At 43.1% G+C, this 24519-nt stretch overlaps 1 protein-coding gene across 1 annotated transcript in view; it reads right to left on the minus strand.

The window, feature by feature from the left end:
• Positions 1 to 24519, minus strand: part of grid1b (glutamate receptor, ionotropic, delta 1b) — a 490341-nt gene that overhangs the window by 44080 nt on the left and 421742 nt on the right. Inside the window, exons 8-9 of the mRNA XM_040135538.1 lie at positions 24063 to 24182; positions 1401 to 1502 (exon numbers count right to left, since the gene is read on the minus strand). Of these exons, the coding sequence (XP_039991472.1) occupies positions 1401 to 1502; positions 24063 to 24182 (222 nt within the window). The remainder of the gene's footprint in view (positions 1 to 1400; positions 1503 to 24062; positions 24183 to 24519) is intronic.

A 24519-nucleotide genomic window follows, 5' to 3' on the forward strand; every position in this document is an offset into this window, starting at 1 on the left:
AGACATCTAAACATTGTCACATGGTATTTACATTGTCATTTGGTATATGGGTGTTGTAAAAAATATATTTTTGGACAGAAAAATTGAATTTGCCCGTCTCTATTCAGACAGAAGCGTCGGAGAATATATGATGAGTCAAAGTAACAAAAATCTGCTTTGTCTAATGACTAAAATGCAGCTGTTCAGTAAATTTAGCACAAGTGCTGACAGAGTGCTGAGATTGTTTTATTACTTTTTACTCTGTAAAACTAAAAAATGATAAATAACAAGCCTAACCATCCCCTTTTCACATCATCAGGTTTACTGCCTCACTGATGACTGGCGCATTTAGGGCAGAAAAGTGACTCTGTAGAGAAACCTGCACAGGTAGTGTGTATCTGTGGCTGCTGTATTAGTTCGGGTATTGAGTCAGTGTTGGTAGCTGGCAGCATCCAGAGCTGGAAGTGTTGCAGCTGCAGGGGATGAAACGCAGGGTAGAGGTATTAGTCCCGCTTGGCTGGATGTGCCAGCACAGGAGGAATCTCTGGCAGAACCCGCTGCCGTCGTGGGATAAGGGCAAAAGAAGCTTGGCTGTTTGTATCTCTTAACCTAATCACACTGACCGGAGGCGCTGCTTAAGCCAAGGCGCTGGCTCCATGCCCTCCAAAGAAAAAAGAAAAAAAAAAAAAGGGGGAAACCTTTGGGTGGAGGAACACGAGTAAGTGAGAGGAGTCACAGCAGACGAATCACTGCGAATAATAAAAACTCACATAAACTCAGAAACACACCGAGCTGCACAAAGTAGTTTCCTGCATTGACTGAGGAATTTTTCTGGGGATTTTGTGCTGTTGAATGTTGAATTATTTTTATATCTCGTACCGAATTTGTGTTTAAAGAACTGAACATACACTCACCCAGTACTTTAGGAACAACATACTAATACTGGGTAGAGCCATTCGCTCCCTAACAGCCTCAGGTCTTCGTGGCCTGGATTCCACAAGATGTTGGAAACTTTCCTCTGAGATTCTGCTCCATGTTGACCTGACTGCATCACATTCGTGCTGCCAATCTCCTGTTCTACCACATCCCAGAGGTGTACTACTGGATCCAGATCTGGTGACTGGGGAGGCCACTGAAGTCCACTGGACTCACTGTCATGTTCATGAAACCAGTTTGAGGCCATTTTTGTTTTGTGACATGGAGCATTATCCTGCTGGAAGTAGCCATTGGAAGACGGTAAACTGTGGCCATAGAGGGAAGCACACGGTCAGGGACAATACTCAGAAAGGCTGCGGCATTCGGACCGTGACTGATTGGTATCAAGGGGCCAGAAGTGTGCAGAGACCAGCACCACCAGCCTGGATGGTTGACAGAAGGCCGGTATGTCTACTTTAGCTTACATTTACACGGATGCCACCTACCAGTAGAGTGACCACTTTGACCGTCACGCCCTGCATGCCGTTCTCTATTCGACTCTCCTTCAGGCTGCCGTTCAGTCCGTGAACTGAGTCCCACGTAGCGAGCTGCAGAAACAGACGGAGGGAAGGCAGAATGTAAACGGCGCACGGTAGAGACGCATCAGCGACACAAGACACGAGTGAGTTTTAATCGTTTCATTTGTTTGTGTGTCAAAGGTCCTCGGGGAGAGCACCGAGAAGCGAAAACAAACAGGCAGAGCACCCGTCAATTAAGCAAATGCTGCATGGCTCACAGCTTGCAATTTTACAATTCATTCGCCGGTCTCATTGGATTTCATATGTAGTCTGCTGCTGCAAATTAGACAGGGACAGAGAGATGAGCGCAGAGAGTATGGTAGAACAAAATTAAGAGACATCTTACAGCATGCCAACAACCCACTCCAGCATGTTTTCATTCATCGCGTTTTTAGCCCCACACAAAATGAACCTGACCTAATTACATCCAGCCTACTGCCTTCTCCAACAACCCTCTCAAAGCCCCAAGCATCCAAAGAGCATTGTGAGGACACCGGGTCCATGTAGGTGCATTAGACGGCACATGAGGTTGGATAATGTTGACTGGTTTCCTCTTCCCGTGTGAAAAGATCATAGTGATGTTTTGGTTATAGATACCAGTTATTTACATATGGTTGCCTGAATCAGCCGGGAGAAAAAAGGAATGAGAACGTCCATGTGTCCTCGTTTTCTGAGACAATGTAGTTGTTTCTGGTTTGAGACTCATTTACTGGTTGTCTTCCTTCTTGCTCTTTCCCTGTGTTTTCTTTCAATCTCTACGTCTTTCAAACTGAGGCGAAAAATATCCTAAAAATTCAAGGTTGCAATTGGTAAACATAAATGTACCAACTCCAAAGTATGAGATTCTGAGTCAAAGCGTCATAATAATGTGATCCTGAGACAAAATTTTGACTTTTTGTTAGACTTAGTAAATTGAAATTAAGAGTCATAATTTTTACCTGCTGTAAATCAATAATTACAATATGATAGTTTAATAATAAGTCAAAAACAATGTTATAATGAAGAGAGTTTTACAACTGTCCTTCAATGTGTCACTCCTAGAATTTTATAATTTTGACTTATAGTGCCTCATAATTTTGAATCACCGTGACGATTTCTATCTTCATCAATCCCAACTTTTAATCATTTTTTGGTTTTCCTGATGGAAATGGGCTCCCACACTTATACATGACGTTACTGCTGAACATTTTCCGAAACGAACCGCCAGTTTCTTAGATTTCCAGCCAAGCTTAGCAACGGCAACGCCGATGTGTCAGTCAGTCCACCGCTTCGGTCAGGATCCTCTGACTTTTCATCTAGCGCCACCATCAGGTAAAAGGTTAAATTTTTACAATACTTTGGTTTATGACCAAACACCTGCAGAGCTAATGACGTTCCCGTCGTTCTAAGTGCTACTTAGCAATTTTTTAGAATGCTAAGCCAATAAACTAAGATGGTGCTAAGATGATAATTAACATTATACTTGCTAAACATCAGTCACTGTTAGCATGTTAGCATGCCGACGATTAGCTCAAAGCGCTACTGTGTACAGCCTCCCAGAGCCGCTATCATTGCTGCAGATTCTTAGGCTCGTTCTTGTTCTTTTTTGATTTTTTCTACTTGACCTCTCCGCAGGTGACTGTGAAATAAAAACTTCCTGCTTGGAAAATCTCCTGGGTCTCATATTTTAATCTTAGTAAACGCGTTTCTCTAATGTTCAGTGTAACCAGGGCTAGACGTTGGTCGTGTGTTCGATGTGGTAACTGAGTTCTGCCTCGGATACCTGGAAGTTTTTGATACGTGGTGCCGTGGACCCATCTTTGTCGATAGCAATGAGCGCTGAGGTCCAACAGCCAGCTTTCGTCATAACAGGCTGCGTTTTTCACTTCGATTTTTGCCTGTTTGTTTTTGTCGGCAGGTGTTTGTCATTAGAGCTTGTGTGTGCATGTATGTGCTGCATAGTAGCACTGTGAATGCCCGGCTGTGTGTGTGTGTGTGTGTGTGTCGTTTTGATAAAGCGCACCCCGTCGCCATGGAAACACACATACAGAGTATATTGATTAGCTGGAAGGGAGTTGGTTGAACAGGCCTCACACTCACACATTTCTTTGTGCACTTTCCCATTAATCCACACTGCATCAGTTAAGTGCTTCGTTCCTCGTGAGAAGAGCTGTGTTTAATTACACGTGAAGCCCTCTCTTATGAATACGGACTTATTGTTTGCTCGGTATTGCATAATTAAACAAATCGGTTTAGGAGCAGTTTCATGCATCAATGTAAAAAGATTAAAAAAAAAAAAAAAAAAAATCAATACAATAAAAACAGGTCACTTTCACATCAGAGAAGGCAGAGCTAATAAAACATTGTGATCAACCACGCTCTGACTAATTTAGTTGACAGTTAATGTGAACATGCTCCGTAATCTCTAACAGAATGTCTTAATTAGCGTTGTTAAGCTAATCACAGCGTGTTTCTTGTTGTACAATGTACAGCGCTGTAAACAGCCAGCCAGGGTCATACAATAATGCATCGCTCACACGCCCGGGGTTGCCTGCAACAAATTGCTCCGCTAATGCTCTCCTAATGATGATGTTACTGTCGGATATGACACGGTGAAGTGTGTTTAGTAAGCGCTGGTGGCAACACAGGTTCTCTGATAATTGCATGGTGTTGCGGGATCTGGCTCTCCGCTCGCAATGATCAGAAAGAAAAAGAAGTAAATATGGAATTGGTCTCATTGTACTAGTCCTCTGTATTTAACATCAATCAGATGTGTGTAGAAAACAGTTCGGATGTCACGTTGTCAAATAGTATATATTGTAATGTACAACAAACCCTTTGAACACGCGTTTTGTGATGACAGTGTGCACAAATCCACTAGTTTGACATGGCACAGTGCTACTGTTAACGTGTTAAAAACAAAAGGATGTTTTCCTAACGTTTGGCGCGTTACGTGCTAAACGGAGACCGAACTCCACCCGATTTTTGAGGCCACGGTAACATTGGGGTGCAGCAGTAAAGTTGGGGGCAGGTCAGAGGACTGCGGTGCAGGGTACTGAGCCTCGCAGTTATTTGGGGTGTCCAGGGTTCTGGATGTGAAAGTCCTGTTCTGGTCTAATCATGAGTACAAAAGATAAACAATTGTGTTAGAAAATATCTGGTTCTTTGGTTAAAAAGGGTCAAAGGCACGAGACTGAGGCCATAAAACCTGAAGGTGAGAAGTCAACTGCAACTCCCTCGGTGCATGTCCAGCAGAAACATGTAGTCGCAGAGCTTCTAATTACTGTATGCTGGGTGTGTCGCTAAAGGCGAGCTGAGGCTAAAGACGTCGCTTTTATGGAGACCTCATAACACATACGGCAGGTGAAATCAGTTCACTCTCTGATTCTGGATCGGGTCTGGCGACACGTTTTGTTCCCAGTCGCAGGTCTGACTTGCACCTCCTCAGATCACAGTCCACCAAACTGACAGAAAAAAAACTGATTTCTCAGGGACAAAGTTGAAAAGTAAAACGTATGAAGATAAACTTACAGTAACACCGATGAGGACGTGGGAATGGGAATTTACACCAGTTCGCAGGTCCGCACGGCTTTTACTGAGTGAACTGTGACGATAGCAAGTGAGCAGTGACTGCGTGGTCAGACTCCGTCTTTACTTTTGATCTAATGTGAGGAATCTGAAGAGTTTTTCCTTGTCCGATATCAGGGTCCAGGGACAGAGGGCGTCGCAGTGCTGCACACGTTACTGAGCCCCGTGATGGAAATTTCCCATTTGTGATATTAGGCCACATGAATGAAATTTGACTTGGCTGGACATCCAAATTATTTCAATGTGTATTTCAACATGCTAACTTTAGACTCTGAACGCTATTAAACACACAACACTCTGAAAGGGTTAAAGTGAAATATACTCGAAGTTACAATACAGGAGAAGAAACAAAGCTCATCACAAGAAGTCAAAGGAGAGTCCCTCAATAGAAAGAGTCCTACAATCCTCGTTATAGTGTTTCTTGAGACAAAGAACTCGGTCCCGCTTGGTTATCTTTACTTCGACCCAAACACATCATCCAGTAGGATAGAACCTTATATAACGTTCATGCGCTGCCCGTGCGCTGGCCATAAACTGAAGCTCAGTCAGACACAGCTCGGCTTATTTCCCTTTTTGGTAAAACTGCAGGCTGCTCCATATGTAGCCCCCCCCCAGGTCTCATGAAACATCTGTCTAGGGCCCCTGGAAGAGACCTTGAAACTTCTAAAGGAGCATCACCTAAGGTGAATAAATGATAAACCAACTTTTGCTTCACACATGCTAAACTTGGTATATTAAAAACTAGTAAGCCCGATGTTTAGCTCGTAACATTTAACAGATGGGCGGGACTGATAGTACGGTTGGATGTCAGCGTCTCAGTCTCAGCATTGGTTGGCTGATGAGTAAAAAGAAATGTTTGCGCACAAATATCAAAAATATGTTTGAGCTCATTTAGAATCAGCGTCTCAATCAATCAAAAAGCACTGACAACTTTGTTTTTACGTCACTACACATCTTGGTCAAAATTCTTTCATAATCGCACCGAAAGGATGTTTATGTAAAAAAATAAAATATTGCCCTGCAAAAATTTATTGTTTGTTTTTCTTTTTTGTTTGTTATTGGCCTCAGAAATCGGGTGGAGTTCGGTCTCCGTTTAGCAAGTAACGCGCCAAACGTTAGGAAAACATCCTTTTGTTTTTAACACGTTAACAGTAGCACTGTGCCATGTCAAACTAGTGGATTTGTGCACACTGTCATCACAAAACGCGTTTGTTTTACATTACAATATATACTATTTGACAACGTGACATCCGAACTGTAGGCAGTGTAACATCTTAGCATTAATGTCAAAGTACAGCCGAGGTTAACGGGAATTCAGTCGTAAAGTGACGGTCGGAGCGAGATGAAACGTCAGGGAGGTCACCAAAGTCGCCCGGGAGACACGGATGTCTGAATCAAATGTCATGGTAAATCACCCAGAGGTTGCTGAGAGATTTCACTTCAGACTAAAGTGCTGGACCAACGCACAGACAGACAGAGTGACCTTTGCCATCAGTAAGCGCAATACACAACGGCAGCGTCGCAGAGCTTCATTTAATATGCTTCAATTGAGACACACAGGGCACGACACACAGAGATGGAGAGCAGGCCTAGCAGAGTGGACAGGACCCACGGAAAATGCAGTTTCGGAGCACACTGGCGCTGAGAAACAGAACAAGCACAATGGTCACAACGGCGACTGGCTTCCAGATGCCGCTGGTGCGCACTACCCTCGACAGCCACGGAGCCAGCGCGGCCAGAAAAAACTGGATTCAGCCGAGTCCGGCCATCTACACTGTGTAGCACAAATCAGCCCCTCTGACAAAGATGACCCACATGAGCGGAAGATGACAGAAACAGGACAAGGAAGACGCGAGGAAATGATGAGGCGTCGAGCGAGCTGGGCATGATAGCGAGAGCGAGAGAGAGAGAGGGAGATGAAAGACTGAAAGGGAAAGAAAGAGGGAGCACTTTGTTCGGTAATCAGAGAGCTATTCTTAAAACTGCTGTCCTCTGGATGATCTCGATCCTTCCTTCTTCTTTATGTGTGTGAGACAGTGTTCTTCATTAACACGCCACAGATAAATTAACCCCACGCCTTCCTAGCTCTCTTTACAGCCTTCCAACTGTTGAACCGTGGCCGTCCAAATAACCCGGGAAAGGAGGGCGGGAAGACTTTTATCTACAAAGGCTCGAGCTGCTCTACCCAACGGTGACAAATGGTTTTTTGCCCCCCCCCCCAGGGCTCTGTAATGGGGCCTCAGAGTGACAATAAAGCACAGCTGCATCAGTGGGTCGTCAGCAACCTGGAAGGAGGAAATGGGACAGTTTTTTAAGATGCCATCACTGTCCCCGGTCGCACTGTTAACGGCGTCTGTTTACAGCGCCCACAGAACCAGCACAGATTAGATGACTGTCGTAGGACTGAAATAAATGTATGATATTAAAGCCCGGCTCATGTTTGGTGGCCCCCTTAATGTCAAACGAAGGCAATATTCTGGGCTTTGGAGGCTTTTAACTTGAACTAACTTTTAACGGTACAATAAAAAAAAAACGAAAAAAAAACAAAAACTGTAATTTACTTTTAAAGGGGTTGTCATGTAGCCTGACAACCCCTTTATAAAAATAAAACATTGTGTCACTCCCAGCGACTGTTCGTTTGGCATATGCTCCTCAGTGCGGCAGTAAATAATGGCATGGACTATAACTTAACAAACTGCTAAAAAATCCCTTTTAATTTACTCCGATTTGACCTTTTCTGTAAACAAATGAACCACTGTGAAGTCGAAGCAGTTTGGTGCCTCAGTCTTGCTCCAGTGGTCTTGTTACCGTTTCCTTTCCTCCAAACTGGGACCAGCATCGGCCCTGTTGCCTCCTGTTCCCCCACCACCATGAAGAACCATGTTAGAAGAGGTGCTTCCTTCAGTTCGTCTTTTCCGACCAACATCTGCCATCGCCTTAAACTCAGTAAGCTTGATCTCTGTCTGCTCTGGAAGAGCAGCGCCCCCTGTCGCCTTCGCGCTATAACGCGATCCAGCAGATTTACTTCTTAATCTACTAATGTTCCAACATGATTTTAGGGAGGTTTTTAGGATAAAATGCTTAGAGTGAGCGAGGAAATGTGGCATTCCCAAAGTGAAGCTCTGACGTTGTCAGAGGGGGAACGGCTTGGAAGAGGGTTTGCTAAACAACCGAGCTCGCTCTGCACCACGGAGGCCGAGCTTCACGTCATCGTGAACACACCGCCCGTCATTCCTGAAAATGATCCGATTATTAATGGTGGAAACGGATTTTCCAGCATGCCGGCTCAGTTGCCAGTCTCTCTGACTGCAGTCGTGTTGCACTGTGCTGTGAGAGGGAACGGCAAAGACAGGAGGAGGAGACGACAACAACGTGAGACAGGCTCCAAGAACATGCCGATGGACGGTTGATGTTACATTACAGCATCAGCATATTACGCATCCTGCATCGGGAAACAAAACATCTGTTTCTTTTGTACATGATTTAGCATTGATTACGCTCCTCATTCTGTTTAAACAGAATGAGGAGATTGGTCCACGTGACTCAACAAACCCGGCTGAGTGCAAAATCCTCCTACAGCACTGAAGGAAGTTATACAAAGACCAGATGAGATGGATATAATTACTGATACTCTCTGGTGAAAATCTGCCCATTGTGATTCAGGATTCCGTAAATAGATTTTACAAGGGAGCTTTAACAGGCTACCGTGGTCTTTAAACCGAACACACACATGATTGTACAGTAGTGTGTAACTGACAGAAATATAAAGCCCATTTCCATGACGTTGAACGGGAAGCTTTAATTAAAGAAGAGGCCCTACAGAGGCAGTATCCTGAGCAGATGTTTGTCTGTAAGCGGTCCACCACTGAGGAAGTGATGATTCAGGGTTATCTACTGAGGAGAATTTCAGAATATTGTAAAAATCGCCAGATAATCCATCTTTTCTGTGATTTCAAGCTCTCAAGCTTGTGATAAAACTTGCCTGAGGACCAATTAGCAAACTTTTAACCTCCCCCTCTATGTATTAGTCAAAGACTAACATGCCTACACATACCATTAGCCTTGTCGGTGGGTAATGTAGTATATATCACAAGAAGAGTATAGGCTACATACATCTTCAGTTTATGATGCATTCTCAGGCTGAGGAGCAGCTGTACAACTAATTTGTCTCATTCTGAAAGCAGAGACAAACCAAAAGACTGTGACACCACAAAAACTAAAGACTCTAAAACACTAAAGTTTGGGCTGGTTGTGGCTCCGGAGGTAGAGCCGCTTGTCGAAGTGTCATTGGGCAAGACGCTGAACTCCAAATTGCCCCCGGTGTATCATCAGTGTGTGAGTGATAGAAAAAGCGCTGTACGAATGTGTGTGTGTGAATGGCTGAATGTGGCCTGAAGTGTAAAGCGCTTTGAGTGCTCTATAAGGGTAGAAAAGCGCAATAAAAGTGCAGTCCATTTACCCTTTAAGTGAGACTCTGAAAGCAGGAAAACTGAAGCTGAAATTATGAAAACGGCGGTGTGGTTCCAGACCTCTGGGTCGACACCCGTCTCCGAGCCGTGCAGCGACGAAGACGTCACTACTGAGCAGTTACCTGGTTGGGAAAAGTAATACTTGAAACCGGTAAAATCAGATTTAAAAAACCTAAAGCTTTGATAATAGGCAAATCTTTTATCTCGGAAAGCTGTTGTTTTCATTGGTGCATTGAGATGCACCAGTTCCCCTGGATGCTACGAGCAGATATAGAAGGGAAACAACAGTGAGAGTCTACTATCAGGCACGTACCTCTAAGAGGCTATAGTTGGGCGTACCAGTGGTTGGAGATAAATGCTAACAGCCTGCTAACGTGCCGGTCTTTAGCAGGTATAACGTTTACAATGTTAATCATCTTAGTTTAACATGTTGACGTTGTTAGTATGGCACCAATTTAAACTTTGACCTCATGATTTCACCATGTATATAAATTTCATGGCAGTCCATCCAGTAGCTGCTGAAATATTTCAGCCCGAACCGAACTGGGGGACCAACCGGCTGACACCATTGCCTTCCCAGGGGCCGTGCTGCTTGCATGGCTAAAAGCATTAAAACACACAACATTTTGCGGATCCATTCGATTTTTTCAACTTTGTGGATACGTTAGTATCAGAAAGTCTTTGCTGTTGGAAATGATCAGTATAAAAACGTAACAGGGCTGAGGAGAACTGTCAGGAGTGACCGTCATGGCGGCCGCAGCATTGTTCCGACACCGGCTGGATGCCTGCACTCTACTCCGTGACTCTCAGGTACAGTATGTTTTCAGTCTCTGGAGAAAAGGGTACAAATTAAAAGAGACTTCCTCTCCATGCTGGCCTCACATCCAGCTTCTGTCTTTATGTCCCGCTCTCCTCCCTGCAGAGGTCAAACATGGCGGATAAATTTCTGCCTCGCTCACAGCGCCGCTGCTCATGCATTATTCCTGTCCTCCCTGCTCCTTTCCTTTTCCTCAAATGTCAGGCCTCTTTTTTTAGTCCTGTGATCCAAAAGGCTAAGCTTGCTATATTTCTGTAACTCACTCTCCCGTGGACAGGAGAGCAAAATGCCAGCATTTACCACCAGTTGTCACCTCCCCCTCGCCCTGCGCCGCTCCCCGTTCTTGACTCCATTGCCAGACTTCTTTTTTATTTTCACACCTTCACCTCCTCTTCATCCTTTCCTCTGACTCTTGATTGAAAATGACTTTGGAGGGTGTGAATTTCAGCTCTAGCCCTCGTCAGCCGACTGTTACTGCCGTGTATGTCCCAGAGATCACCTGTCAATCAGACGGCGTGGGCGGTGACTCTTCTTTCTGGTGATGAAGTTCGGGTTTCCGGAAGCACATTCCTTCGTTCAGCCACGATAACCATCGGGTTTTATGCCGTGCTGACGTACAGAACCTTTCCACCTTTGGCATATGATTTCAAAGCACAATATGATTTGAAACATACCGTCGTAAAGATGAATCCTCAGTTTATCAACAGTAAGCTCAGTTTCAGTGTAATATTTAAAAAATAGAATTTTAAATAAGTAACCCGTTTTTCTCTGTACTAAGGACTAACTTTGTAGATTATTTTATCTGACATCTTTTCCCATTTTATCCTCATTTTTTAGAATGAGTTTTATCATTCTGTGATCAAAGCAGGATGATTTAAACACACACACACACACACAATCAGTGTAGTTGTGATGTGGTGTTGGCATAATGCATTCCCTAGCCACCATCACAACTAAATGCCTAATCCTAACCTAAACCCGATTCTAACCTGAACCCCAAAACCAGGTCTGAATCCTCAAACAGCCCTTTGAAGTTGTGAGGACCGTACAAAATGTCCTCAGAAGGATGGTTTCAAGCCAAAACTGCTGGACCCAACCACAGAAAGACATGCACACACACCTACGCACACACCTATCGACATTGAAGGCGCCCGTAGCGTTTCAATAAAAGCAAAGTCCCTATGAAGTGATTCTGCTGAGGTAAACTCATGCTGTATTTGCTCCAGGGACACACACAGGCACAGCAAGGTCATGGCTTCACACACACACACACACACACACACTCGAGCTCACACGCATGCCGATCGTCATGGTTTCAACTTTCCACGCTGCTGTTTTACACTCACAGGATATTCTCTGATGCATTTCACTGTTATGAAACCCCTTTGATGTTTCTAATCTACACAAAGCTACGCTCTCCGGGGCCTTTTCAAAGAAAAACACACCGATGTGAATGGCAATTATTGTACGTGTGTGTGCGCGCGTGCATCTGCGTGTCCCCCGGCTTTTGATTTCTACCTTTTTTGTCATCCACAGATGATCCGTGGGTGTTAAATAATTAGCGATGGTGCAGCGAGTCCACAGAGTCGCGCTTCACATTCAGCCTTCACCCATCACTAAACTTAAAAAAAAATGTTTTTCCATATGTTTTTGATTCTAATTCAGTTTGGGACGTTCCTGATTTAAATCATAACCACAAGATGTTTTATTTTGACAGTTTCTAAGATGACGAGCAGACACTGGTGGTTAAGACCGAAAGAACTCAAATTTTTCAAAATGCATGAGAGCAAACAAAATCAACGAGCTTTTAAAGTTCGCTAGTTGCTGTGCTCCTCAAAAGGCATCGATGTTCAAGTTGTTTTGTCAAACACACGAAGGAAAAATACCTCAACAACTTCTGACTGGAATTTCATTCAACTTTATGTGGATTTTCATGGCCCAAGATGATGAATGGAGTTTTATTATTTTATTATTTCATAACCTCCTGATCTTCACCCTGGCGTCGCCATCAGGTCATCATTTCCACACGCAAACAAGAAACATCAAAATCTAAAGAGGTGGACGCCATCACAATTCACTGATCCCATTTATGCTCCCCAGGCCGGAAGATCAGATGGGACAACCCGCTGAATTTCATCATATTACTACTGCAGGACAGGAAATTACCAAAGATTTCCCCGTTTACCGGTGGTCAAAGAGGTGAAAAGCGCAATGCCTAAACCCAGTCCAGCAGGAGAGTGTGGGAAACAGCATATTGAAGACTGCTTGACCGGGGTCACTCCAGGACCTGAGTCCTTCTACATGAGGCTCACCCTGCGAATGCTGTGATGCCATCGTGCCTGGGTCAGGTCTTTTTGGAGTTGAGCTTTTTGAGAATACAGGTGGGAAACTGCATCAGTGCCAAACGAATGACGTACAAGTGTTTTAACGGAAAGTTGAAAAGAACTTTGAGGAGATAATTCAAGAGGGTGTGAAACAGTTGAGAGGTAAATGGGCGGAGGTAATGAGTCGAAGTAAATGAGCGGGATCCACACAGTCTAGGGACAGGAGCTTGGTTCAGGAGGATTCCCTTGAGGAACCTTCCCTCGACGGATGGCCCTTGGAGCTTGCATTTCCTCCAAGGTGGTGCGCCACAGCCAGCTCTACGTCATCTTGCAAAGATGAAGGTTGCTGGGAGCTCCTTACATTAGCATTACAGCCCTCTTTGCCTGGATGTCATAGCTTCCTGTGCCATGAACTTAGCACTAAGACAGTCTGGCCCAGCGAGTCTTAGTCCGCCACCATGTTACACAGGCAGGGTCAGGACTAGTCAAGTAACAGGCATCAGGGGTCTGTGGCTATATTGTGACCCACCTTTCCCACCTTGGAACACGGACCAACCCTTTACTCCATGACCTTTCGTCTAGTGCTACCTTCGGTGAGGTTGGGTACTGTTTGAAAATATTCAGTGCGGGTGCTGATACAATGCCTGAGTTTTCGTCCTGATACCTTACTTTGAAAAATATAATCATGCTCCTTGCCATTTCTAAATTTGTATTTTTTTTTAATGTACCAAAAGAAGCCCAGTTTCAGTACTTGACTGTTTTCAGTACTCTTTGCCTACAGTCAAATTCCAGCCAGTACAAAAAAAAAAAAAAAAAAGGATTGAGGATTAATACCCAACCCAAGTCTCCAGGACAGACTTTAAGCTTCAGAATGCTATGATGTGCTATAAAAGATATTTTATGAATTTACAACCAGTTTATTCTAAATTTCCCTGAATTTTGTAGAAACTGAGCCTTTTGGATTTTCTCCTGTTTTTCAGCTTTGGTTATTATATTTATTTGTCTTCTTTTGTCTTTCACATTCAACTCACCTCAAGTGCTCTGCAGTAACATTAGCATAATCTTTTTTTTACTATGAGGATATACATTTGATAAGGTAAGTGTAGGGCACTTTTAATTAATATTCAGTCCAGAGTTCCTTTAAGTTTAATGATTCTATTTGAATCCACATGTATTACAGAACCATATAATCTGACGTGGTATTTCGTTGATGTGCAACAGAAAATAGCTGAAACTGAAGGGATGGCTTTATATCTTCTGAAGTAAAAATGTTACATCTGTTTTGTCATTATAGCCTTTTCTTTTTCAGTCCCACTATTATCACCAAATGTAATTTGGCATCTCTTTATGGGACGTCCAAGTGCTCAGTGGTCATTCTTCAGTGCCCATGCCTTATAGGAAAAAAAAAAAAAAAAAGACTACATGTGTACATTTGTGGCTTTGGGCAAAAATGAAAAGGGGGGAAATATCTATCTTATTCCATGTATAATTTACAGAAATTAGCAAGCTTCTAGTTTTCAAAGGCACAAATTGTTCTTAACGACTCCAAATTACCTCAGGGATCTGAAATTAGTGCCGTTGGAGACTCATTTTCGTTCTCCAACATTTCTAATGGATTCATTTCAGATGGGCCAGTAACAATGCAGTCCCCATTATGGACAAATGGGTGGGTAATTTCTATCCTCAACAAAATAATTGCAAACCTTTTTAGCTCTTCTGTGGGAGAGAAGAGACTGACAGGGGGAGAAAAGAGTGGACAGAGACAAAGAAGAGATGGCTAGACGGGAGGGGGGAAAATGGCAGGCTGGTCAGAGCGGAGCAGTAAAGGATGTATACATGTCGTCAGTGCTGTGGGTCCATCAGTTTCATTAAAACAGCAGTAACATATAATATGGCCTATTCTAAAGTAGCATTGACAAAAAGAGGTCGTATAATCTATATTACCTGGGTCATAATCATGTAAAACAAATTACAGGAGCACTAGTGTGTAGTAATTGTACATTTCACAACATGTGATAATCTAATATGCATTTTTATGGAGTATTATGCAGTACAATACATTACCAACTCATTAGTTTGTTTTCACTGATCCATATTACGAGATGTGCGTTATTACGTAAGTTTCTATTGACCTGTGGTTGAATACACTGCAAAAGAATAAAAACTTAAGAAACCTTGACTCTAGACCAGCTTACCTCTACTTTCTGGTATTTACTGAAAAATAATTCTCTGCTTTCTTAAGAACATTTTAAAACACTGATATACAGTAAAAAAAAAAAATGTGTAAAGCAACTAATTGTTTTCAGGGCAGTCGGTGTGAGGTGAAAAAGGTTGATGGTCAACTTAACAGAAGACGGGAACTCCCCGGCTGAAGTCAGGGACCATCTTTAAAGTGCATGCGAGTGAGCCCAGAGAGGTTTTCAGATTTTAGTCAGTAGCTTTCTCATTTGTTTGAATAAACAAACTTTATTTTTATCTGGTGACATAAACAGATACAGATATCAGCTTCGCGTTACACTCCCAGCAAGCAGCCGCTGGCCCCCATGTGCAGTTTACAATTTTTCTGTCGACTACTGAGCTTTTTGCAGGTTTAAATATGCTTGTATCAACACCCACATCACAAAGCCCCTCCCCTAATGGTCTCAGTTGTTTATAATCATAATTAAATAGATCTTAACTTCTCTCGTTTTGCTGGGCGACCCATTAAAGACTCCCTGCAGGACCCCGGAGAGTCCTCGGACCCTAGTTGGAAAACCACTGGAGCTATATCGGGGCCTTATTAGAACTTGGAGAGGTTATCTGTCTGCCGAAGTCATCCCAGCAGCCCCCCTCCATCTGATTAAAAACAGCGATTCGCCGAGACTCCCTCTGAGGATCGTGGGCGAGAGCATAATGTCCTCTGACACACATCCCGTCGCTATCACCAATCGAAGGGGATGGGAAGAATACCAGAGTTATTTTTTTTCTGCCTTTCGTGGGAGGGCGATTTACCGACAACAAATTACCGGGAAGACACATCAAAACTCAATGAGATGAGAAAAGTGAGGACAGAGAGATGGGAAAAAACACGGGGGCGGTCGGAAGGACCAGAGTACCGCGGCACAAGTTTCCGAGGAGAAAGGGAAATAACATTTCAATCTCTATCAGGCCTGATCTGGAGGTGGGAGGGGGAGTGGTGTTTCGTCTGTGGGGAAAATTTGCTCTGAGAGATGGCCCTGAGAGGAGAAGAGGAAGGGCGTGGACAGCAGAGAAGGATGGCGATGGGGATTTGGATAACACTAACGCTGTGGGGGGAAAATGAATCGAGCGTCTGGGTGTGTGTTTGTGAGCGATGAGAACGAGCGTCTGATATCTCACCGCCAGGCAGACAACATCTACCTGTATGTCAGAAACTCTATAAAACTTTCCTGTGTGCGATCAGCTCGCAGCAGCCTCATCTCTCTCTCCAGCAAACGGATTTAGACTGCCTGAAGAAGTATCTCGACGTGAGATAAGCTGGAGGCTGGCTGTTTAAGTTTCTGGCTCAGTTACCCCCTGAGTGTGAGATCAGACAAACGGCTGAAACGCAGTTACTGAAATCAGAACAGGAGTTTTTCCCCTGTAATTAATATGGTTTTCAAAGCAGATTTCTATTCCGTTGTAGCCTAACATCAACCAGGAACAACATGACATAATCTCACCATCGCCAGAGCCCCACAGGTTTGTGTCCTGAAAAACTTCCCTGTCCAACACCAGACTGAGAACCGTGTCAACCAATAAACAGATCCTTTAAAAATCCAGGCTGGTTCTCTGAACCCGTAGCACAGTCCTGGGTCATTTTTCACTGTCTTAGAGGGGCTATACCTAAGCTCTGCCCCTGAACGTGGCTTCTGGCCGGTAGCGGGTGGTGGTGATGGTCACTTGACAAGAGCTTCAGCCATCGTTGCGTTTACAAGACAAGAGGTCGGATCACCCCCTCTGGGCAGCGCTGCGTCCTCATCCTCTCGTACCGGACTGGGGGCGGACTGGATGCTACAGTGACTCGCTATCAGAAAGGGGACGAGACGGGCCAGCCGGCCGGGCCGGGGCTAGCTGGTTAGCGTGCTAACTTCAGTAAAAGAAAAGAAGTGATAGAAATAGAAGCTAAACGAGAGTTAACACTGGTGTTTCTTTCCAGCTCCTGGCGAGAAAAGGGATGAAGTTTGATGCGGAACTCGCGGAGTTTCTTCGGGACTGGTAAGTAAACGGCTGTTCACGTTAACGTCGGCTAAGTAGCGATAGCAAAAACTCACATACAGCACCTTTAAGGTATGTTCAGACTGAACACGAAGGGAAATTTGGAGGTGACACAACTGCACATAACATGGATGCAAAGGTGGATGTGAATTTGTCCTGAGCAGCAAAAAGGGACGGGAAGACAAATCTGTGCAAGTTGAAAATGAAAATGTTGAAAATGTTTCTTTCCGCTGATGCCGCTGATATTTTAATGATGTTTAGTACAATTCAACTATATTCAGCTTCATTAAAACTTCTGTTCTGCGTCACGTCACCAACAAACAGCCTAGTCTGTTACTAGTTAGTTTACATGCACACTATTGTTCCCGTTAAGTGTTGTCATGGTTACAGTCATAAGAAATCTAGTCCCTCCATGTTTCTGACATGATCCAGACCGAAGCAGCAGCTTCGGTCCTCACTCAGGGTCTCCACAGGATGTCGTCAGGCACATAATACTTTGTAGGTCACCTGGCGTTTCCCAGAGGCCGGCACACACCTGCGCGCTGTGATTACGCACCTAAAATAGAAGGGAAGAATAGACTGGAGCTGCGGTTATGGCCATAAAGCGCGAACCCTGAACCATGAACCATGACCCGTTACGCGTCCTGTGTAGATAGATGTATCGACTCTCTGTTCGCTCAGACCAGCACGAGGCTGAGAGCTGAGAAACGGGCCCGAAATGCCTCCTGTAACGACAGGCCTTGACGCTTGCTGTCATATCGTTCATCGAAACGAATGGCTGAAGGTTATTTATTTAATTCTGGTCACTTGAGCGCAACGATGTGTGGTCCACGTTTTAAGGGAGCAGAGGCGGGCTTCTCTGACAGCCGTCATTCCAGGAGCGAAGACCTGGCTTGGTACACGCCCGGGCACGAGTCCCCGGATTGGCCCCGTTCTCCAGCCTGCAGGTCGGCTCATTACAACGGGCACTGGACTGCGCTTATGTACGGCTTTTAGTTTCTGGTCATCAGTGAAAAAAACACCCTGCTTAATGTTTTGCGTTTTTTTTGACAGCGGATTCTTCCTGGCTGCATCTTCTAACTGGTTCATCTTGTACAGATAAACGTGTGCGGATGCTCACGTACGTTGAGACATGAACACCGTGTGCACTCTGTGTGTGCGAGGCACTACGGCGAAAACAAGAGATCCCACCTGGATTGCATGGTATCCTGAAAACAATAGGTCTTATCTGTAAATATGTGAGAGGAATAATAACTGGGAGGTCTGTGTGAGAGTGTTTATATTGGAGATACATTTCTAACAACATAGATAACAGAGATTTATTTGTGTGTGAATCTGTGCGTGTGTGTGTGTGTGTGTGTGTGTGTGTGTGTGTGTGAGAGAGAGAGAGAGAGAGAGAGAGAGAGAGAGAGATGGGCCTATGTTCTCCTAATGGCCATTATGTAACACAGGGGGACTCATAACTCAGAATGAGAAGCCAGGTGATTAAATCTTCATTACTGCAGTGACTGCTCTGTACGCGTGTGTGTGTGTGTGTGTGTGTGTGTGTGTGTGTGTGTGTCCCCTTACACCCTTATACTGACAAACAGCGCCAGCAAGCAGCTAAATCACCTAAATTGTCACGACTGCTTGTAAACTCCGCATTCATTAAATAATTCACAGGTATGTGGTTAATGCAGCCAAATAGAACAAAAAACTCTTTAAACACGTCATTTCAAACGGCGTTTTGCCCTTTAATACTTTTCTTTTGCTAAAACATGGAAACAAATGTGCGGATATGGCGAGATCGCGCTACTTGTGTTCAACACAAATCCCGAGTCTGATTTGAAGTGAGACTCACTTAAGTGGAGCAATCAGCCACTCCAGTCAGAGAATCTTTCTTTTCAGCTGAAGATGAGAAACCTCACCTCCCTCCATCTGTAATATGTTTTTCTTTCTCAGGAAAAACATTTTTTCTTTGATTGCATTCATGCATTTCAATCTTAGCAATTTAAATATCACCAGAACATCAATGATCCATCCTTCCTTATGTATTTTTGCTTTTCATTTGTCTTTCTGTTCTTGTTTTCTTTTTTCTTTCCCGTCGTCTCATTACTCATTTTCTTTTCCTTTCCTCTTCTTGTCTTTTTCACCAGCGTCTTACTCCTTCCTCTCGCCACGAATCCCACTGTTGTGCCCTGCTTTTTTATTTACTTCCCTCTAAGTACGAGGTAGATTTCAGGACTCGTTTTTTCCCCCCGTTGGCTCTAATCCTCCTTTCCTTTCCTTTGTTTTTATTGACCTTCCTTTTCTCTAACTTTTCTTTCCTTTCCTTTGTTTTTATTGACCTTCCTTTTCTCTAACTTTTCTTTCCTTTCCTCATCCTTCCTTTCCTTTCCTTTGTTTTTATTGACCTTCCTTTTCTCTAACTTTTCTTTCCTTTCCTCATCCTTCCTTTCCTTTCCTTTGTTTTTATTGACCTTCCTTTTCTCTAACTTTTCTTTCCTTTCCTCATCCTTCCTTTCCTTTCCTTTGTTTTTATTGACCTTCCTTTTCTCTAACTTTTCTTTCCTTTCCTTTGTTTTTATTGACCTTCCTTTTCTTTAACTTTTCTTTCCTTTCCTCATCCTTCCTTTCCTTTCCTTTGTTTTTATTGACCTTCCTTTTCTCTAACTTTTCTTTCCTTTCCTCATCCTTCCTTTCCTTTCCTTTGATTTTATTGACCTTCCTTTTCTTTAACTTTTCTTTCCTTTCCTCATCCTTCCTTTCCTTTCCTTTGTTTTTATTGACCTTCCTTTTCTTTAACTTTTCTTTTCCTTTCCTCATCCTTCCTTTCCTTTCCTTTGTTTTTATTGACCTTCCTTTTCTTTAACTTTTCTTTCCTTTCCTCATCCTTCCTTTCCTTTCCTTTGTTTTTATTGACCTTCCTTTTCTTTAACTTTTCTTTCCTTTCCTCATCCTTCCTTTCCTTTCCTTTGTTTTTATTGACCTTCCTTTTCTTTAACTTTTCTTTCCTTTCCTCATCCTTCCTTTCCTTTCCTTTGTTTTTATTGACCTTCCTTTTCTTTAACTTTTCTTTCCTTTCCTCATCCTTCCTTTCCTTTCCTTTGTTTTTATTGACCTTCCTTTTCTCTAACTTTTCTTTCCTTTCCTCATCCTTCCTTTCCTTTCCTTTGTTTTTATTGACCTTCCTTTTCTCTAACTTTTCTTTCCTTTCCTCATCCTTCCTTTCCTTTCCTTTGTTTTTATTGACCTTCCTTTTCTCTAACTTTTCTTTCCTTTCCTCATCCTTCCTTTCCTTTCCTTTGTTTTTATTGACCTTCCTTTTCTTTAACTTTTCTTTCCTTTCCTCATCCTTCCTTTCCTTTCCTTTGTTTTTATTGACCTTCCTTTTCTTTAACTTTTCTTTCCTTTCCTCATCCTTCCTTTCCTTTCCTTTGTTTTTATTGACCTTCCTTTTCTCTAACTTTTCTTTCCTTTCCTCATCCTTCCTTCCTTTCCTTTCCTTTGTTTTTATTGACCTTCCTTTTCTCTAACTTTTCTTTCCTTTCCTCATCCTTCCTTTCCTTTCCTTTGTTTTTATTGACCTTCCTTTTCTTGAACTTTTCTTTCCTTTCCTCATCCTTCCTTTCCTTTCCTTTGTTTTTATTGACCTTCCTTTTCTCTAACTTTTCTTTCCTTTCCTCATCCTTCCTTTCCTTTCCTTTGTTTTTATTGACCTTCCTTTTCTCTAACTTTTCTTTCCTTTCCTCATCCTTCCTTTCCTTTCCTTTGTTTTTATTGACCTTCCTTTTCTTTAACTTTTCTTTCCTTTCCTCATCCTTCCTTTCCTTTCCTTTGTTTTTATTGACCTTCCTTTTCTCTAACTTTTCTTTCCTTTCCTCATCCTTCCTTTCCTTTCCTTTGTTTTTATTGACCTTCCTTTTCTTTAACTTTTCTTTCCTTTCCTCATCCTTCCTTTCCTTTCCTTTGTTTTTATTGACCTTCCTTTTCTTTAACTTTTCTTTCCTTTCCTCATCCTTCCTTTCCTTTCCTTTGTTTTTATTGACCTTCCTTTTCTTTAACTTTTCTTTCCTTTCCTCATCCTTCCTTTCCTTTCCTTTGTTTTTATTGACCTTCCTTTTCTAACTTCTTTTCTTTCCTTTCCTCATCCTTCCTTTCCTTTCCTTGGTTTTTATTGACCTTCCTTTTCTTGAACTTTTCTTTCCTTTCCTCATCCTTCCTTTCCTTTCCTTTGTTTTTATTGACCTTCCTTTTCTTTAACTTTTCTTTCCTTTCCTCATCCTTCCTTTACTTTCATTTCAGTGAGAATAAAGAATTAAAAAGGTCTGACGCCGATTTCGTAACACGTTATTTTAAACTGGCCTTATTTATATTCTGCGCCCTCCTTCGCGGTGCAGTACTATGTTCCATGAGGCCGTCTACTTTACAAACTGTCCAATCAGTGAAAATGAATAAAAATATCTCAAACACCTTGCATATCATTTAAATACATTTCCCAGCTCCTCTGTATTGATTAATCTACTGTAAGACAGCACTTCCTCGCAGTATGTTTACTGGGAGAAGACTTCTGAGTGTTAATTAAAACCTCATTCATCCTGTTAAATATTGACCGGTTTAATGGCAGGAGATGAGTGTTTGCAGCCCTAAGCAGGGACGCTGTTATCGCGGTGAACGTAACGTGGTTAAACAACTTTTTCAGTGATTGGAAAAATTAATGAAGTGAGAACTGTTCGAGCTCGCCGTTGCATAAACGATGACTGTGTTCGTTCACAAAGGAAGACACAGTACTCCACTGTCAATTTGCCTGTTCAACAAATGCAGCTCCCAGGAGGCCCAGGTGATGGTATGACCCGCGAGATACAGCATGTTGTTGTTGTATTCAAACAAAATTACATTTTTATCTTTCTCAGAATGATGAATTGCTCAATTTTCACTATCTAGTACAGCAGAGATGTACAGATATTCATTTTTTCCTACAGGATCACGTTTTAGCTTTTTAGAGCGGATGATAGGATATGTGAAAATCGATCACCAGGACGAGCTATATGTATTTATATATATTTCTATATCTATATGTATATACCGATTGTGAAACGGCTGACACAAAGACACACAGTGCTCTACATGATTCTGGAAATAACACTGAGTGGGATTTATGAGCTATAGAGGTTGTAATGTAAATCTCTCTATATTGATTAGGCTCACAGTACGTGTTCTTGCTCATCTTGCTTTAATACCAACCTTAGTTAAGATTGTAAATGCTGCATTCACCATCATTGTCGTGGAAAAAGACAAAATATGCGATGTTCTCTTCGGAACAACGTCAGATAGATGACAGGTCAGTTCGTACAGTACAGGGGCTAAAATTCCAGCTGGTTTTGGCAAAAAATGAACAAACACCTCTTTTCTACTGAAACGTTTTTCCTAGTTTTTTGGTATGTACTGTAAAAGGGCTGCACTGCCATGCAGTGCTTCTAGGAAATGGCCACAGCCTCATACTTTTAGTCCGACACTGACAAAACCTCTCCCACCACTCAGCCCTTGTATAAAAACCAAACCGACTGCCAATAATCAGTACGACCGATTAAACCTCTCCTCTCCTGGGGGCATGCACGGATAAGATTTAAGATCCTGCTCAGCTACGGTCTCAATCATTTCAGCTTCTTTGATACATTATTAAGTACAAAGCATTGCTCCGTAAAATCATCAGTCACAGAACCAGTGTCTTCTGATGTCAGCATTTGCTGCGTCTTAAAGACCGAGTGACTGTCCTGCTCCATCGTAGTCCTGCTCAGCCGCTGTTAGTGCTGCTACTGCGGCAGCCACTGAAAGCAGCACCTCTCTGACTGATACGAGCGCATATTTCACCCTTGCAGCCGCCCCGAAATCACCACAGCAAACACCTCATTTGTTCTACCGGCTGTGTAGGAACTGGGAGCTTTGGGGCTCGTAGCCAGCTCCTCGACCACTGGGCTACCGGGGGGCACACGAGCGACCTGGGGGTTGACATCTTGACAGAGGATTTTGGTTTTATTTACCTGAGTAATACAGTAAAATAAAGAGGTAGAATCAGCACCACTGGAAGCGAAACAGTTAATCAGTCAATGTAAACTACAACTTAACATTTTGAGAGGGAAAATGAAAATGGAAATTTAAGAGAATTCCTTTACTTCCACCCAATAACAGCACAACCTGTTTACCCCACTGAGGCAAACAACTCCAAAGTTCAATATATGAATGGGCCTGGAGCCAGTACTGTTTACACCAAAGTGCTCAAACTTTCCAGCTCCGGCAAATTTATTTCCGGTGCATTTGCCGTCCATCACAGCTATCCCTGATAAAAGTATTCACATTTTTCACCCAGGCATGAGGAAAATGGGCATATCCCGTCTCAGCGTTGTACACACCTCGTGACTAAAGTAACACGTACAGAAAACAAAGACGTAGCCCGCACATTTAATAATTCATTTCATTGGTTTCCCTGGTTTGGGGACTAAACAGGGTGTCGTCACCAGTCAGAGTAAACATGGTGACAATCGACAGTTTATGGTCTATTCAACTGCACGTCGCCATGTAATAAATACACAATATACTTTACGTGAATGAGCCCGATAAAATTCTATCCACTATTGAACCTGTAGCTTATTGTTAACTATTACATTCTGTATACGAGGGCGGGGTTGCTAACATTTACTAGCTACCTCCATTAACCCGGATCTTATCTATGACTGCAGTCCTGCTACTGGACCAGCCCACATGTACCAAAACCGCTTTGTGGTTAAACGCTCGTCTGTTGTAAGAAACGCCAGAAATACTGGAGGGACAAAGCGGGAGCAGCGGAAGCTAATGATTTAGCTAGCCTGGGTAGCTAGCTTGCTAGCTGCTGATGGAACCTTTTCAACGCTGCCTCCTCTGTTGTTCCCTTATATCACGACAAACCATCACACTTAATTTACTAGAACATTTTTCAATTTCATAACCAACTTGAATGCTCGGTACATTTTTCTTTAAACAAGCGCTAACTATATGCCGGCAAAATCAAATCCCCCACCCGCAGAGGGGGGCTGTCAAGGGGGCGACGTTAGACCGAATGATGGAGTGGCAACAAAACGTCACTTTGTCCTGCAGCTTTTTAGCTTTGACACGCGGAGGCGGTGTCGCCTCTGCACCGTTTATTTCCAGTTCGTTCGTTTAGAGCGAAACCCCGTGAACTCACCCTCTTGATGTCCTTGCCGAAGGTCTCGCTGAAGCTGGAGCCGAGGATCTCAAACTGGACGTGGGAGTTGGAGCCGCTGTCCTTAAAATCCATCGTACCTGTCAGACCTGTGATGTTGCCCTGGAGGAAGCGAGAGGGAGAGAGATGGATGTGAAAATCAAGGAGGATAAATTGTAGTCACTGTCGTAAAAGACAGGACAACACGTTTACCCTCTCTTCACATTCTGTTCAGTGTCATTTTTATTCCCTTCAAAAACTATGTAAAAACTATACACTCAGAAGTCTGAGCGCACTTAAACATCTGGGTCTCTTTTATCCTGACCTATTAACTTCATTTGACTTATCAACTCGTAATTACATTATGTTTTTTTCATTTTTATTATAAAAGTTATAAAAACATACTTTTTAACAGAACCCCTTAAATGAGCTTTTTTAAAGAGCGAGCGCCGTACCGAGA

This window comes from Xiphias gladius, chromosome 9 (assembly GCF_016859285.1).
Source record: "Xiphias gladius isolate SHS-SW01 ecotype Sanya breed wild chromosome 9, ASM1685928v1, whole genome shotgun sequence".
Lineage (NCBI taxonomy): Eukaryota > Metazoa > Chordata > Actinopteri > Istiophoriformes > Xiphiidae > Xiphias > Xiphias gladius.